Source organism: Stegodyphus dumicola, chromosome 5 (genome assembly GCF_044657685.1).
Source record: "Stegodyphus dumicola isolate Sdum_Otavi_A_Nest chromosome 5, ASM4465768v1".
NCBI lineage: Eukaryota > Metazoa > Arthropoda > Arachnida > Araneae > Eresidae > Stegodyphus > Stegodyphus dumicola.
In genome coordinates, this window is record NC_140772.1 from 195,277,580 (window position 1) to 195,295,950 (window position 18,371).

Sequence of the window (18,371 nt, forward strand, 5' to 3'; positions counted from 1 at the left end):
ATTTGCCAGCCCTTTATGAAATCAATGTTAAACATTTTTAAATGTAATGATCGTTCATCATGAACAGCGAATTGAATACGCGAACTTCCGTTTGTTGATATCTGAAAATGAAAAGTGTTGATTTAATTTTGCATTTGGAATTGTATGGCATGGGTTTATGGTTTAATTGGCCTAGCTTTCGGATACTAATTATCAACAGAACTCCATGATTGTCGAAAATCTATCATTTTATTTATTTTTTCATTATAACCTATATTTTCCTTATTTTACAAAGCAATACCTGAAAATGATATGTACTATTGTATAGCCATTAGGAATTTTAGGCAGGAAATGCGAAAATCACTAATGCTCTTTCCGAGACTCGAACTTCATATCTTCGGATTGCTAGTCAGACGTACTTCCAATTGCACTACTAAGGCAGGCTGCATGGAGTTAGAAAAGCGTATATAGTAATAATATATAATAATATCGAAATATTAATCCTTACCAGGGAAGGTGTGAGAGACATTAATTGAGAATGTTGCATTCTCCGTTGAATATATTTCTTTAAATGTGATGTGTTTTAACTTTCTCTAACTGTGTGTTAAAGAGTGTTAAAACACATCACTAACTGTGTGTTTGTGTGTGTTCATATATACAAAGAAAATAAAAAAATTGTATTGCTGATATACGCATTTATATATAATACGAAGTTCAAAAATGGTATCCCAAAACTGTCCGTCTGATTCCCCATATCTGCAGGTTGGTTAATGCTAATGCCTCATACTGACTGTTTACACTGTGGTTTCTGACTCTCTCGGCATAGACTTCTAATTGCATTGTATTATCCTAAACATTTGGAATCTGTTTTAATCTAAAGTTAATCTCAGAAACAATAAATTTGCTGTCCTTTGCACAAAAGATTTAAAAAAATGCGAAATGCATGGTACAATACATTCATGACGCAATTCAAAAATTACATGGTACGATGAATTATTTAATTTCACACTCTTGTTATAGCCACTTCATTATTTTTATTAGAGTGCAAGTGCCAAAAAGGATAACAAAGCTAATGAATGAGGTAAAATGCTTTAAATTTCTTATGCTGAATTTTATGGTTTCGTATCTGCTGATGTTTTTTTGTTCTGGATTTGAGAGGTGGCAGAAAATCTAATTTATAAGGAAAAATTCTTACATTATATTATAATATTTATTTTTATATAAGACCAACTTTAAAAAAATAATCAAATTTTATTATACATTATAATTAAAAATCAGAATACAAATTTCTGAAAGGTAAAAAATTTGAATTAATTTTCATTAGCCAAAGAAGCGTTAGCCCAGAAAGACTAATGTCTCGAAACAGCATTTCGCGTTTGTTCACTGTAAACGGCGTTATTAAATTGTTGCCACCAAATATTATCGCCCTGTATTATATTTGATTTATAGTAATTAAATGATGAAGAATCTTAATGAATGTATGCATGTTTTTCGCATTGTGAAAAAACGGTACTTAGAGCCATGAGATTTTGAATAACGTAGCCTTTACCCAAATATGGACACCTGGAAGCCCGATTTTGTTTTACTGTCTATTTCATATTTTATAAAACTTTAACGAAATTTTTATTAACAAACTCAACGGTTTCAAAGCGAGCAGTGGCAACACTGTACAGGAAAAAAAATTTTCTCCCGTGCGCGAGAATATCTGTCGGAAATTCTAAAAATTTGCTATTTTGAAATATTTTTAGGCCAAAGGAACATTATCCCAAATGTTCTCGAAACGTGCGTATGTAAATGAAATAAACGCCCCTTTGGGCGTAATATAAAATTCGAAAGCTGTCAGATTTTATTATTATTATTATTATTTAGTAATGATGCAATTTATGGAGATAGATTATTTTATTATATGGAAAAAGGCTTAGCTATGAAAAATTTGTGACAGCATATGCAGAATTCAGAATTTGTTCAGAATAGCTTTTTTGTATCTAAATATTTAACTTCTTCAACTATTTCGGCATTACCATTTACTTACAGCTATTCAAATTTGTAACTGTATCCATTAAAAAATTTTTAAACACAAATTGTAAATCGTATTTGCTGGCTTGCAATTTTAATCGTACTTACGTGAGGTAAATAGAAATCATTAAACAAACAATTCGAAGATTCTGAATTCTCTCTTTAATTATTTCTGATCAATGGAAGAAATCCAACCGTACGAAAGCGATCTCTATTCATCCTGCTTGTTTTCCACTTCGCTTTTCATAATGAGGAAGTCATCCCACAGGAGAAGGAAGCGCAGTTCGTCATCCTTCGGCTCCAATTGAACGAGTCTGGGCCCCCACAGATGGTGATTTAGTTAGCAATTTCCTAGTAAACTATACTAACTAGATGTTTATGCAAGTAACGCGTGGCCTTCATCATCGGCCTTTAGGGTTAGGTGTTTGAAAAGGAAGCAATGCTTTATTATTTTCCTTCTACCTATGATTTTCTATTATATATACAATTTCTGAAGAAAATAAAGGTACAGAAAGTATTTTGAAATCAAACCGTTTGAGGTAAATAAATAAACGCTGTTAAAAAGTAATTTCGTATTGCAAAGAACTCACAATTTATTCTATGAAACTTCCCAGAAATTTACTTTTTTATTCAAGACTCATTTCGGATGATGAAACCTGCAATGCACTGGCTTCCATAATTAGCAATCTTTCATTCATTTCTTGTTGTTTATTAAATTACTAATCTAATAAATTTAGAATTTATATTGGATTCTCTTTTGGCAGTCACCTTCCATAGAAGATCACTTCTAAAAGTAATTTCTGAAAACATAAATAAACGGATACATTAGACATAACCTCTATAAGGCGACGCTCTAGCGAAGATGTAAATACTCTCTCGAAATGCGGATAATTGAGAGGCATTGCTGCGTCTAGGAATCTTAAAGAATTGATTTATTCAAAGAAAAGAAGACTTTTACTAGAAATTTCAAAAATAATAATTAATGAATTATTTATATATGTTTTTGGTGCGACTGAATAACACGTACAGTAAACTTTTATGCATATAAACTCCTAAATATATGCGTCTAAAATTTTGATCATAAAAAGGAAGGGAGACAAAAAGAACTTTTTTATGCTTCTCTATGCTTCATATTCAAGAGCAAAAGAAAACTCTTGAACTTGATATCTTCCTGCATAATGGAAGTTTCCAAAAATTTCTTAATGGAATGCAAATATAAGAGGAACCGCAGGAAAGCAATTTTGAATAGAAGGAAAATGTTTTGTTAATTTATAAAAGAAAAGAATAACTAACACTCAAATTTAATTCATTGGTACGATTGCTGTCATGGAGGAAATGTTTTAGTTACATCAATGTTTGAATCATGAGAGAGGGTTAGATGTCTGCGATAGTTCTATTATAAGCAGAATGTACACATGTTAAAACCTGTAAGTATTAAACCATGTAGTGCTTAATGGTTCTTAAAAAAGATGAATAAGACATCTTAGGTGACTTTTCATTAAGATTTAATTAAGATGTTCATTAAGATTCGTGACTTTTCATTAAGATTTAAGTCCTGGTGTTGTTTGAAATTTCTCAAAATTTAACACAATTTATGGCTTCAAAAGCTTGGCGATTTATCGTTGTAGCAGTTCAAACTCAAATTTTCTTCAGAATATCACATCTCACTGAAATAAATTAATAATACATTCTGGGTTCCTATAGTTTTATAAATTGGAAAATTAAATCATATATATTTAATTAAAGATATTTTTGCAATTAATTTCGAGCTATGCATTTCACAAAATGTTTGAATAATTGCGAAGAAAGCGACATAATCTTGGTATAATGAATTATTTAACTTCCTAATCTTTTTATTACTGTTTTATTATTTTTATTAAAATAAAAGCGATCGCATATTTGCGTTGCGTAATTTTGTATTTTATAAGTATCAACACATAACAAATTTCAGAGTGATCAAGTCGGCGATCAGAAAGAAGCCGAATAAATTGAACCGGTTATTTTTATAAATTTAATTAAATTTGCTTTCTGTTCCATCTAAACTAATGTCCTTGAACGAATATGCATGAATGACAGATCGTGCATCGCTAAATGAATGGTCACTGGTAGTTTATTATTAATTAAACTGTATTTACCACAATTTGAAATTCAAAATAAACATAAAGTCTAAATTACTTTAGATTTCTATCTTAAAAATAAAAATGCATGAGAATTCCAAATTTGGTGAGTATAGTGAAGAGAAACTATAAACATTTCCTTTTTAGATAAAAATATTTATTTTTTCGAAGTACTTTGCCTTTTTAAACAATAACATGAAACCTTTTCTGGATGTCTGACTTTGATGGATAAATTCCCAATACACAGTCCTCTTCATATCATTACATCCCTAGCTTTCTTCGGAGCCCTTCATTTTCAGATTAACTGATTCACCTAAGAATCGTAAGACACTTAGGCCACTTAGGCAGATGATAATTAATAAATTCAGTTAAAAGACTTCCAGGAAGCATTACAGTTATGGTGAAAGCACTAAACCTGATCTTTAAATATACAGACTACTTTGAAAGAGATAGGCCGATTTTAGGCATGCTTTCAAAGTTTAACTGATCTTGTTTGACATTTCTTTTCATTTAACATTAAGTAATTCAATCAGCATGAGCAGAAAATCGACTAAAATGAGATTAATGGTGAATGTAATAATTTTTAGGGATATCTTAGATGTCAAACAATTGTGTATCAGTAAGAATCAAAATGATGCTTGTTTAAGATGACGTAAGATAGGTTCTGAAAAATCAGCGAAACATCTTCATCATGTTATAATCCATGTTAAAGGAAAAAATATCGAAAGAAAAAAGGTGCTAACGTATAAGCCATAAAGTTTAATTTCTTAAAATAAATAGATACGGATTACATTTACATCACTGAAACATTTTCAAAACATAACACACTTAAGATTGAAACTGCGTTGATAAATGATTCTTCTCATTTCATTCATGACATCACAGCTCATCAAGTTCAATTTCAAGTTCGTTATCAATGAACAAATAAATAAAGCACATGAAAACAGATGAACATAAAATGAAATTTTTCACAAAATATTGCTCTTCATATGCGATTTCTTTTCAATCCCTTGCTTCTTCAAAATTGACACAAAATAAAAATGATTGCCATGAACCTAATAATGTACATCATAGAGCCCAAATTTTTAAAAGTCGAGTTTCACAGAAATAAAGAGGAAAAGACACTGCACTGCACAAGAACCACAGTATTTCCAAACAGTAACAATAAAATGTTGTAAAGAATAAAAGCATAAAAATTCCCCCACATGTTTGAAATATACCAATGATAAAGGATTTAAAAGTATCTACTTTCAAGTCTGTGATGTTTGCACACGCTGTTTAATTCTAAGAAGTACGTTTTAATCCCTAGAAGTTTTGTATTGCTTTTATTATGATTTGTTTTTCGAAATAGTTTTGTCTTCATTTCTTAGTAACAAATTGTATTTCGATGTTCTAAGGCACTAAACAATTAAATATGGACAGCATGTTACCTATTTGATGTGCAACATGCTGTCCATAGAAGATGGAACACTTAGAATGGTTTTCACTTGACGGGTATGCACAATGATGAACACTTCATTTTCGAGAACCTGAATTTTCATTTTTGTGTTTAACAGTAGAACCGTTCGATAACACAACTTCTGTCCAGTCACCTTTACTGGTTTCATTATCCTCCGGTGATTCAACAATTATAAACGATGAGGTGACTGGAAAGAAATGACCTGATTTCTTTCCGTAACCTCCCACCAATAATGCACCTTTCATAGTTATGCTATCTTTGGTAGAATATTTCACTTTAGGGGTAGATATTACTTCGGTGTTTTCTGTTGAACTTGAAACTTCAGGTTCCTTTGCGTTTCGCTTCACGATGAAAACGGGTTTGTCTTTATTTAGAGATCTTGCATGAACTTCTGAATCGTATCCTGGAGCCTTGAAGACATTTGAAATAACATCTACCATGGAATAAGAAGGCAGCTTTTCAATTTCTTTTGCTGCTTGAGAACTTTTTGCTACTGGACGAATGATTGTGTGGGGCGGAATGTCAGTTTTATGCTCCACTGAATCGACGGTAGTGTAGTTCTCAATACTAAAAGATGTATACCCTTCATGGTTTGGAAGCTCGTTTTGCGGAACTTCGCTTTGATTTATCCTCAGCTTATCTGCATTTGCTTTTAATTCCGAAATGTCCCTTAAATATATAGGCAAAGGAGGTAAGGTTTTAAGAATAGTGGTTGTTTCCGTATCGTTCACTAATGCACCATTGGTAATAAAAGTGGACTTTGTATCATATGGTGTTACATTATTTTCACTAACATCAGATAAAATTGTGTCATCTCTTACTTTACTTCTGTTCTCTTTTAACGGCAAGTCATTTAAATCTGTGGTTATAGAATACCTGGCACTGGTAGTATGCTCTATTTCTTCATCGTTTCCATTCGCAACAATTTTTGGCCCTGGATCAGTTCTTGAATCATCTATATTTTTCCGGAAAGGAATTTCAGGAACTGTGGGCTCAAACCATTCTCCGCCTTTCTCCGGGCCATTATTAATAATTTGAAAATGTTCTATTGTTATATTTACAGTAGTATCAGGTGTAAAATTTTCTGTTTCATCGTTTGCTGAAGTGTCAGTCACATTATTGATTTTAATTTCGGTTTCATTTTTAAGATAAATTTCAGCTTCATTGTGCGACTTAACAGCTATTTCTGCTCTTTCCTCATGCATTTTCTTGCTGTCGATATTGCGATCGAATGCATGATTATCGATTGTTGTGACTGGCGTAGATTTATTTAGATCGGCAAGCTGATTGTTATTATCGGATTCATTTTGTGTGTTATTTAAGAAAAGCGTAATATTTTTTGAAGATGAAAGTTTAGCTGTTGGAGCAGAATATTTGCTCTTTCCAGTTATGAAAACTCCTCCCAAATAGCCGTACGCACTGTAAGCATCTGTGTCATGAGCGGTTTTAATCTCAGGTGTTTTAGAACCAGATATTTTAGCAATAGTTTGTGTGTTATTTGGAGATACTAATTTAGTAAGATAGTTTTGAGCATTACTTCCGGTTGCTTTTCCTTCAATCGAAATAGCATCTAAGTTTTTTCGTCTTTCCATAATGTTTTCCTGACTGATGGCTTCTGTATTTACAACATCCTGTATTTCATTCGAATTGGATGTCAACTGAGTATAAGAATTGGATAAAATGCTTGATTGATGAAGAATATCATCCATCGTGTTTAAGTTCCTCCCTGTTACATATCTCAGAGACGGTGAAAGATTTGAAACGATATCATCTATGTTTTCGTTTCTAGATCCTTCAGTAGTAGATTCCTCATTCTCAGAATCAGTTTCAGTCGTAATTTCAATGTATGGAGTGAATGGTTTATCCGATTCAGTTTCTTTCAAAGACTTTTCAGTGGTTAAATATTCTTCAAAATCTCCTGCATTCTGTTCACCGGGATAGTTTGAATAATCATTTCTGCCAAATAAAATGCTTATTATTGTTGTTCTCTGGTTCATTTCTGTTTTCTCAGAAGTTATGTCACTAGTCACAGTGAGTACTTTATCTTTATACACTTTCTCGTCTTTCCCTATCTCTACATAGTCTTCTGATGAAATGGGCTCTGAATCCTGTTCTTCATCTTCGTAAGAGTCAAATTCTTCAGATTCAGATGTTTCGCCTATTTCATAGTTATTGTTATCCTTCTCTGCCGATATTGGTACGTTTGTTTGTGCTTGGCTGGCTATTTTGTATTCGATATTTGAAACTATGCTGTTCTTTGTCGACAACTTTGCACTTGATATTTCTGTTGCGTCTGTTGTAAAAAATTCGGTATTACTGGTTTCATTATCACTCAAACGTTCTACAACTTGGAACTGAACTCTGGTTTGTGGGCCTAATGTTTGTTCAGTACTTATATCTGTGCTTGATATGTGTTCAGCATTTACATTTATGTCGGATGTTTGGTCAACGCTTGTCTCAGTGCTTGATGTTTGATCAGCCCTTGCCTCTGTGCTTGAGAGCCGCTCACCATCTGTCTGTCTGCTTAATGTATACTCAGCAGTTGTTTCTGTGCTTGATGTTTGCTCTGAATTTTCCTTTGTGCTTGTTGTTAGCTCAGAATCTGTACTTGATGCTTGCTCCGCGCTTGATGTTTGCTCAGTACGTGCCGCTGGGCTTGGTGTTCGTTCAGCATTTATCTCTGCGTTTGATGTTTGCTCAGCACTTGTCTCTGTGCCTGATGTTTGACCAGCAGTGGTCTTTATGCTTGTTAATATCTCTGCGTTTGTTGCTTCTGTGCTCGATGTTACAAGTTCAAGTGCGCTTAACGATGTTTGCTGCTCCTTGTAAGTAGACACTTGATGAAAAATATCTTCCTCAGCATCAAGTACATCATATTCATCGGTCGAATTACCAGGACTAACTTTCTCTTTTATTAAATGAGCGTTTTCGTGATCTTCTTGATGAATATCTATTTTAGCAATATCTTCCGCCGAGCTATCCTGCCCTGTGGAATGGTTTTCATTGTCAGTTGGAAATTTGTCATCGTTTGCCTCTGTAGTCGTAGCACTGCTATTCTTTGTGTTTATAGAGACTGTTTCTTTACTCGAAACTGATACATTCATCTCTTCTTCAAAAGCTCCTGTATTTGATTGATCAAGATGGAATGTTGTGTAAGAAGCTGTATGCAGTTCATTTATATCTTCTAAAACGGTATTTAATGAAAATTTTGCGTCTGAATCATCTGCATTCACAGCTTTTAAAGAAAGATCAGGATCTATATCGTGTGATGGATTTACAAATTTATTCTCATCTATAATGGAATAAGTTTTATTAACATCTTGGTTTCCCTCAATTTCAGTATATCCGTCTGTTGCATGCTTTTCGAAAGGTTTTGTAATTAAGTCTGTGGTAGCGGTTGATTCAGCAGAATTGCGATCTCCATAAGTCGCTCCAGTGGTGTATGATATTCCGTGAGGTTCTTCTTGAGAAGTATAATTATTTTCGTAACCCGTATTCAAAGTAACGACACTTGCAGTATCATACGATGTAGTGTTGGATTTCACAGTATCTTGGGATTCGTCTTCCTCTGCTTCTAATATGTCTATCTCTTGGGTAGTATTTTCAGTAAAAGTGCTAGAAAATAGGTATTTTTCAGTTGCTTTACTCGACGGTGTTGTGCCTTTCACATCTTTGTCCTCGCTTTCTGTATCCGATGCAGGTGATCCAAGCGCAAATTCAAACTTTTGAGAATCACTTTTCTGCACAGTTTCAAAGGAAAGATGAGAATCTGTAGAAATTTCTGTTACTTTAGTAGATAAAATATCGTTACGGTGTCCTGTTACCTCCTGAGAAGGCTCTTTAATATCAGTAAATGAATTATTAGACTCTGTCGAAAGTTCTGTTCCTTTAGAAGACAGCATGTCATTGTGGTCTAATGTTATCTCTTCATTCGCTTCGTTATTATCAGCATTTTCAAATGGTTGTATGTCTGGGGAATCTACGTCATTTGACTCCGTTTTGCTGTCATTTGCTGGACTGTTCGACTGGGAAACTGTAGATATTTTTTCGGTAACCTCTGTAGCAGGTTCTTCTATTTTCGTTGTGCCAAAATCTACATCATACGTTGTGGCAGATGTACTCGATGATTCTGTGCTGTCCAACTCCATTCCAGTCAATATTAGAGATGAGTTGTAAGCAGATGTTAACTCAACTTTAACTGACTCTGTACTTTGATCTTTTATGTAAGATGTGGTGTAAGAGTCTTCATCCAAACTAGTACTATGCGAAGCTTGATTCTCCCTGTTATTTGTTGCATGTAATAACGCATCTTCAAGTGTGACAGCTGTTACTAAAATTTGAGAGGATTCATCGTCATTATTATCATTTAAGTCATTTGTAGCATCATACTCCTTATTTGTTGACGTGGTACCAGATTTTGTTATTTGGAAAACATTATCATTGCTCTCTTCCGTATGGCCAACAGTAGAAGTTTCACCTAGATTTTTTGTTGTCTCAAATTTAAGAATATTTGTACTTAATTCCTCTCCTTCCATTTCATCAAATTCGTCACTTGCAGATGCTATATCAAGTTTGAAAATGTCTGTATTCTGCTTTGAATGATCTGTTGTAGTATATTCAGTGCTAGAAGATGGTAATTCATGTAATCCTGAAGTTGTATGAATTTTGTTATCCGAATTTGCTTCAGAATCACTATCATTTAATACTTCTTTATCTTGGCTGTCTTTGTCTTCTATTGAAAATGTTTTCAAGCTATCAGGTATTATTTCAGAATCTGTAACCGAACTGTCGCCTTCGAAATTTATTGTAACAGTAGGATGATATAAAATTTCAGAAGTTATAATCTCACTCGTTGTTTCGAGTTCTTCTTCTGGCAACGAGGGTGAACTAGATTTAGAGTCAGATGAAATGTCTTCAGAGTCCAAAGATGGTACTAATTCATTTTTGATGTTTTCAACTTCATCAAAGCTTGATATATTTGTATTAGTTGTATATGAACTTCCATCAGTGTGTTCTGTCGCAGCCTTTGTAGTGCTTGAATTAGCAGAGAAAATGTCTACTGATTTATGGATTTCAGTAGCCTCAGTAACCTTGTGGGTGTCATCCGATGAGTCATGATAGAGATCTGAGGCAGTACGGAAATCAGTAGGATGGAATGATGCATGACTTTCATTTTCTATTTCATCTGACGCACTAGATATAATATTGTCAGTTGTAACATTTATTTTATCGAAAGCTGTTGATTCAGTTTTGTCTTCATCTGTTACATTTTTTGTGGTAAATTTATCTTTATATGATATTACATGAGACTGATAGTCAGAATGAGGAATATCAGTTAAACCAAGATTGGTATTTTGCTGATATTCGCGTTCATCGTCTTCTGTAGTATTTTCTGAATCAACTTCAGCATGCTGAGAGGTTACTTCAGTTGCAGCAGTCTCAGAAGATTCTTCACACTTGCTTTCTACCTTATTGCATTTAGCATCAAATGGTGTAATACTGAATGAAAGGTATTCTGCATACGTTTCAGTGGGAGTTTCAAGATCTGAGTCAATGTTTACCTTAATATGATTATCTTCTTCTGTTGACGTACTTTCATAATAATGAACTTCAGTGCTTTGCGTCTGTAAAATTTCATTTTTAGTGTCGTCTATTGGAACATACGAAACTGATTCTCTCTCCACTGATTCTGAAATTTCTTCCAAACGAGTAGGTTCTGTTACGATATTTATATGTTTAGTAAGTTCTGTTACATGATCGATACCTTTCGACAGTTCTGTTACATGATCGATACTTTTCGACAGTTCTGTTACATGATCGATACCTTTCGACAGTTCTGTTACATTATCGAACTTCTCGGTCAGTGCTGTCACATTATCGACTTCTTCAGTCAATTCTGTTGAGATATCAAACATTTTGATTAATTCTGTTGCGTGATCGATGTCTTCAGTTAGTTCAGTTGCATCATCTTGCTCTTTAGCCTTCTCTGTCGTATGATTTATATCTTCCGTTAAATGAGTTGTATCATTAACAACGGCCTCAAAGTTATAGGAAGATTCATCACCCGTTACAGTATGTGACTGAATAAAACTTACTGTAGTTGTAGTGGTAGTTGTTGTTGTAGATTCATCAACATGCTGTTCCGTACCATCCTCCTGTTTTATCAGCTGTATATCACCAGGTGTTTCAGATGATCTTGTAAATTGTGAAGATTCATCTGTTACTGAAACTGTACTTTCTGATTTTGTTGTACTGGAATCTGCTTCGGAGTACGTCTCATCACTGCTATCATGCGTCTCTTCTGACAGAGAAACGCTTTGTGGTAGCGACGTTTCTGAAGCTGGATAAATGGAGGACTTTGTTTCTTCTGCCTCTAGCTCTTCAAAAGTTTCGAAAGCCCTATCCGTAGTTGAGTCATATTTAATATCTTCAATATTAATTGCTGATAAATTATCAGGGGCAGTTTCTGCACTCGTACTGTCTCGCGTAAATGCTGTTTCAGTACCTGAATCAGATACGCTGCTAATATTTTCATCAAGTAATCCAGTTCTTGATGAGCTAAACTCTTCTGATGTCACGTACCTAGTTGTTTCTGTAAACCCAACAGATTGCAGAGGAAGTGGTGTCGATGATTCTGCCTTTTCACTAGTCAAAGTAAATTTTACAGAGAAACGTGTGCTTTCAGTAGCAGGTGTAGTTGTACTTGATACGACAGGTGTAATCTCTTCAATAGAGACAGTCGTATCTTCAGCAGTGAATTTCTGTAAATGTTGAGTAGTGATATTGATGAAAGTTATTTCTTGTTGCACTACTCCGGGGGTTGTTGTTGATGGTGTCACAGCAATTGTAGACGTGCCTACAAAGATAAAAACGTCAATAAACAAATGGTTCTTTAAAACGTTTTGGATATTTTTTGTTTTTGATATACAATACGTGAATTATGTTTACATTTCTTTTTATGTTATTCTAATTATTTGTAACGCTTGTTCTATAACTCCGTTCTATATTTTTTTCTCATTTAAAGTTGCTTAATTCAAAAGAATATACAAATTAATTAGCGAAAAACAGAGATTAGTATATCGATATAGTTTAATCGTTACTGAAATTGATTTAGAGTTGTGTGAGTGCAGTCTTTCTAATTAGAATTGGCAACAGGCATTACCCAGATTTTCTACCTTTGACCTGTTTGTTAATGAACTTCATTGCTTTAACAGAGAATATAAGGCAGTAAGTGAGAGTTTTTTATTGGTAGTTAGTTTTGAACAGAGACAGATAGTTAAGGAAATTTAGGGCGAAGTGGTCATATTAAAGTAAATATTTTCAGCATAGCTCTATACTCGTAACTTTAAATTGACTTCTGTAAATAAGGAACATTTTTAAACTGAATTTTAAATTGTATCGCAATCTGTAATGAATTAAAAACTATACCATTTTGAAATTTGCATTGAAGCTGTTTTGTGGTTATTTCTGTACTGAATTCAAACTATTCCTTTTTTTTTTTTTTTTTTTTTTTTTTTTTTTTTTTTTTTTTCCAAACTAGTTAGGCTTTTTTATTTTTGTATAACTAGCAAAACCGCAGAAACTCGCTGACACTAGTATAACGCTATTGTAGCAGTGTAAACAAGAAAATTCAGAAGAATGATTTAAGAAAGAGGTTACATATTAAGCCATGTACTTTGGCAATAAGTAAATGAAAAATAAAAAATAGGAACATAAGTCTGCTTACTGAGGGGAGGACAGTGATCATATCGAGGGCAACATTCTCCCTGAACATATTCCGGTTGACAATCTGTTCTGTAAAGACAGTCGGCAAAAGTGCACGAAATAGAACTTCCATGGCAACGACATGTGTAGCAAGCATTCTGTAAATCACGGATGATTTCACCATTTTTGTATTCTTTGTTGTTATGCCAACAACCTACAGCGAAAAGAAAATTCAGTTAACGCGCAATCACTTTAAAGAAATTCTTAATTCAAAGATTTGTTTTTATTTCATAACGATAGGAAAATCGCAAAAATAGCAGGCACTGTTGTAGAAATGAATATAAGGTGATACAAAATTATAGAGCATAATTAGGTCATAAATAACACATTATCTAAATATAGCTATTTGTAATAAATATAAAATTATATTTCAATTTAAGAAGAGCTTTCACATATATGTTAAACTTTAAAACATTTCAGTATACTACCCTTTTGTGGCAGATATTACGATTACAATATTTTAGCCGTCGTGAAGTCCTTAGCGTTTCGGTCATTATTGTTATAACGATTTCCACATTTGTTTTCATTTAATTTTAACGCAACATGGTGTTTTACAAACTCCTCAAGGTAAAGAAATCTGAAGGTAGCAATATCAGAAGATAGAACTAGCTTTTAAATAGGTTCGCATAACATTAATTGCTTTCTTTATACTAGGGTCTGGAATGAACTATGCATGCAACTAAGTTTTGTATCGTTATTGAACTTAAAAGTCATTAGAACTATAGTAATGTGGTGGAGTAGGTGATGCAGATCCCTACCTCTTCAACTACCCACAAACCGATAAACTGCATTTAAAAATGCCAAACAGTGAATACTGGCCACAATGGGCGGAGAATACTTGTGGCAACAAGCAGACGAAAACTAAGATAGAGGAGGTGATCAGGCTATGCTCAGCAAGGTACTAAGAAATTCTCCCCTTCCCTTGAGAATTATATCTTCGCAGCATAATTTTAATAGCAAATCAAAATACTACAACAACTGAAAATCAACACTAGAAATATAGCTCACCCCGTAGAATAGTAACAGGACTGCAAGAGCAAAACTATTAAATGTTTAAAATGACATTGAAAAATCTAGTCAGTGTGTAAATGAATTACAACTTTACTTTGATTATCTCAGTAAAAGTATTGTAAATATGAATTCAGATAAGGTTTAAATGTTCACTTAACCTTTTGAGGCCGGGGCTTTGGTAGCAGTAAAAGCTACCAAAGGACGAGGAATCTTGAACCGAATGTTTTCCCCCCTTTAAGAAATCACCTCCTATTTGCAACAAAGATTCTTGTGTGTACTTTAATGGATTCTCAGAGGGGTGCATCTATGTCGCAAAAGGAAGACCTTTGAAAGAGATAAGTAGTTAAAACCCTAGGGACGTCAAATTTGACATTTCACCCCACTTTTCAGCCTGGAAAATGGAGGAAAAAGACATGGCCACTAAAGTGGACAACCCCGTCTTTTCAAAGAGAGGATTCTATGGCCACTATAATGGCCATCCCGTCTTCAAAAGGTTAACTGTCATGGTTTTATGTAACTATCTCATGTAACTTGTACAATACAATGTTTGTAATTAACATATCTATGCTTATACACAGGCCTTGTATGCCGATGTAATATTTATATTTATATTTTTATCCGGAAGAAATATTCCTTTCTACCAAGATGACTATTAACACTGTAAGACTTTTACAACAAAGTTAGATCAGTGGTTATCTCAGGCGGCGATCAGTACCCGAAATCACAAGAACCGCATGGCAAGAGACTTTGTATCGATTGCGGTATTATACGTACAATGAAACAATCACAATTACAATGAAACAATTTATATTAAAATTATTACACACAGCACAAAATGTTTTGATTTCATGCCCAATTTTATGCATAATACAAATTAATAAGCATCAGAGAAATGCGCTGAGTTGTTTATGAGTATCCTGCATTGTTGTGAGATGCTCCAAAGAGGCTTTGTCCCTGAAGGACTATTGTTTTCGTTTTGCTATTTTGCGTTGAAAACTTTAAAAGGCTGTATCACTTTTCAAATCATTATCACGAAATACTATTGCCCTGTATTAGATTTGTAGAAGTTAAATAATGAAGAATCTGCATAAATGTGTGTATGTTTCTCGCATTGTGATAAAACAACGGTACCTACAGCCATCCAATTTTGAATGACGTAATCCTACTGCGAATATGGGCATCTGAAAGCCTAAATTAGAAATATGGAATTTGTTTTATTATCGATTTCACATTTTGTAAAACTTTAACGAATTTCTGATTAACGAACTCAAGGATTTCAAAGCGAGTAATGGCAATGTTGTACAGAAAAAACATTGAATTCTCCAGCGCGTGAGACTGTGTATCGGAATTTATAAAGATATGCTCAATTTAAAATTACTTTGCGATGTTGCTCTGGAACTGAATTTTATGGTTTAAATGCAAAGAACATGATATTTCATAAATAAAGGTAACACACAAATATTAAAAAACGCCTCTTTGGACGTAATTTAAAATCCGAAACCTTTCAGAGTTTTTTTATTTATATTTACCTTGAAAGCAGCATAACGTAATATACAGACTAAAAGTGGACACACAAAGCATTAACTTTATTAACGTATGTAACATGTATTCTTTTGAAATGTCAATCACGTGTTCTGTTTCGCTTATTTAATATATCTTACAAAAAAGTTTATTACATCGAGAACAGAGATATTGATAGTTATAGATCTTTCATTTTAAATCGAAAGCTAGAAGAAAATTACCAAATAAAGGAAGATTCACAGATTGGTAATTCAGTAGTAGAAAATACGTAATGCAAAATCAAAACCTATAAGCAGACAATATTTATCAGAAGACAACTGACAACTACAGGCAGGCGCAAATGGGGCCATCGGTAATTGGTTAAACTTCTTGAGGTGCCGGTCCTTACCTGATCTTGACGATTTAAAAACCAATAAAATATTAATCATAGCTACAGAACTGACACAGCGCAAAAGAAGAAAGAGAATTGATGATATTCAGAAATAAGAAATGTAATGAATGGCAAAAGTTCTAATCTCATTCTTTTAATAACGGTGTCATCAGCTTGCCTCAGATTCATCATAGTACTATCCAGTTCCCCATTACGCAGCATTTAAATCGTGAATATCCTTACCTTGACATTGAGAAGCATATGTATGCACCTGGTCTTGATATTAAGTATATGCATCTTTATGTATAGCGCCAACAAAGAAATCGTCATAAGAATGCCCCAGCATAAAGACGGCTTTCTTCAAACTAAAAACTGAGCTTCCATCCATTAAAACTGAAATGACAATGTAGGGTTTTATTTATTGTTACTACTAGTCACTTTACTAGTAGTCATAATTTGTGAGCCTTTACTGCTTCCTCTTATTCCTCTCGCATTTCCTCGCCTGGATGTGAATAAGTTAGGGTGACAAGAGTACTTAAACTGTTGGAGCGAAAAGGTTATTGTGAGGGCACGTTGCTATTTTTTTTCCAGCTGCTAACCTTAATATCGACGACGTATTCTTGCCGCCGAGTTATTCTCCCGGCATAGGTCTCTGAGTCAGCCCGTTAGATTAAATTAAATTTTGTAGTCTCTCACTACTCTTTACTTTTAAATTTAGTGTTATATTATCTTTCAAGTTCTCACCGCAAGTGGTCGGTGTTTGTAAGCACGTAAGGCCATGCCTTAATCACATGTTCATATGTTAATCATATTGTGTTCAATAAAAGGGTATTTTACTCTCTTCCCCTGTTGTGTTCATCTTCAAGCCTGCGCGAGAATTCGCAAGGATCAACACTTAGGTAGATCTAATCACATTTCATGATAGCTAAACGATCTAGATCTTAACAATAATAGGAATTTTATGATGTGGTATTCTTGTAAAGGCTTCTTTCTTGGGAAATGGTAGACATCTCGCACTAAGGTAAGGTTAGGTTTGTGGCGAAGTGTTTGCATTCTGACACGAATATTTGTATTTTAACTTTTGCATGCAGTATCCATGTTCGCTGCGCTATACCCGTGCGCACTCGTTATAGCGCGAGTATAAAGACTTAAACGTTTCGCCGAGAGACTCACTTATACATGTAATGCGTTGCTCCTGCTTGTTCGTAGTCGAATTTGACGTCGGCTTATCATCAGGTATTTAATTTCGTATTTACCTTTTAATTTTAAATAAAGTTCATTTTTTGGTTTATTAAAGTCTTCGGCATTTCTTTTAATGAACCTTTTGACAAGTTTGTTATATTGTGGCGTAAACCATCGCAACATTTTTTTTTTCAATATCGCAAAGCCACAAGGGTTATCTGGCTGCCTTTGTGGAGGACTTTATGAACGAAACTAGCTCCTATTCACGTTACGCTTGGGGAAACCCACAAAATCCAGCCACGCAGCCTGCACGCTAGCGTGGGATCGAACCCAAACCAAGTAGAACTACCTGGATACGGTAACTATTGGGCTCATCTTCTGTAAAGATGCCAGATAGATAACTGTGCCACGTCATTATGACGTGGCACAGTTATGCAGCATTCCTTTGCCAACAGCATATGAGTACGTCATATGTGTTGACTAGAAATGAAATCGGGAATTATTGTTTGTGTACTTTAGGTGTGGCCTTATCAGTGACGTACAAGCTTTCTTTAAGCAAGCAGAAATTTCTATAACTACATATTATACGTTACGTTGCAATGAGTCTTCGGAACTACATGCTAGATGCAAGAAAGAAGCAAATATTTTATTCATATTTTGTTTGATTTAATTTGAATTTATAATGATTTGAAGTAGAACAAAACCAAATGTGAATGAAGTTAAAACATGGAATATACTATGTCTATTATTTGTATTTAAGTAAGTTCATATAATCTGCATAACATATTTAGAATCCATATAATAACAAATTGCAACTATAAAATAATTTTATAAAATTTAATTTAAAGAAAAATATTACTTGGTGAATATTTTATGATTTATCATAATTTGCGATTTATAGGTTATTTTTCAATAATTAAATAGAAAGTTATAATTTTAATAGTGTTTTTAA

General features: G+C 33.7%; 1 protein-coding gene across 1 annotated transcript in view; it reads right to left on the bottom strand.

The window, feature by feature from the left end:
- Positions 1 to 4,856: 4,856 nt before the first annotated feature.
- Positions 4,857 to 18,371, bottom strand: part of LOC118186876 (uncharacterized) — an 81,913-nt gene continuing 68,398 nt past the window's right edge. The window contains exons 6-7 of the mRNA XM_035357045.2: positions 13,298 to 13,489; positions 4,857 to 12,427 (exon numbers count right to left, since the gene is read on the bottom strand). Of these exons, the coding sequence (XP_035212936.2) occupies positions 5,628 to 12,427; positions 13,298 to 13,489 (6,992 nt within the window). The 3' untranslated portion in view covers positions 4,857 to 5,627. The remainder of the gene's footprint in view (positions 12,428 to 13,297; positions 13,490 to 18,371) is intronic.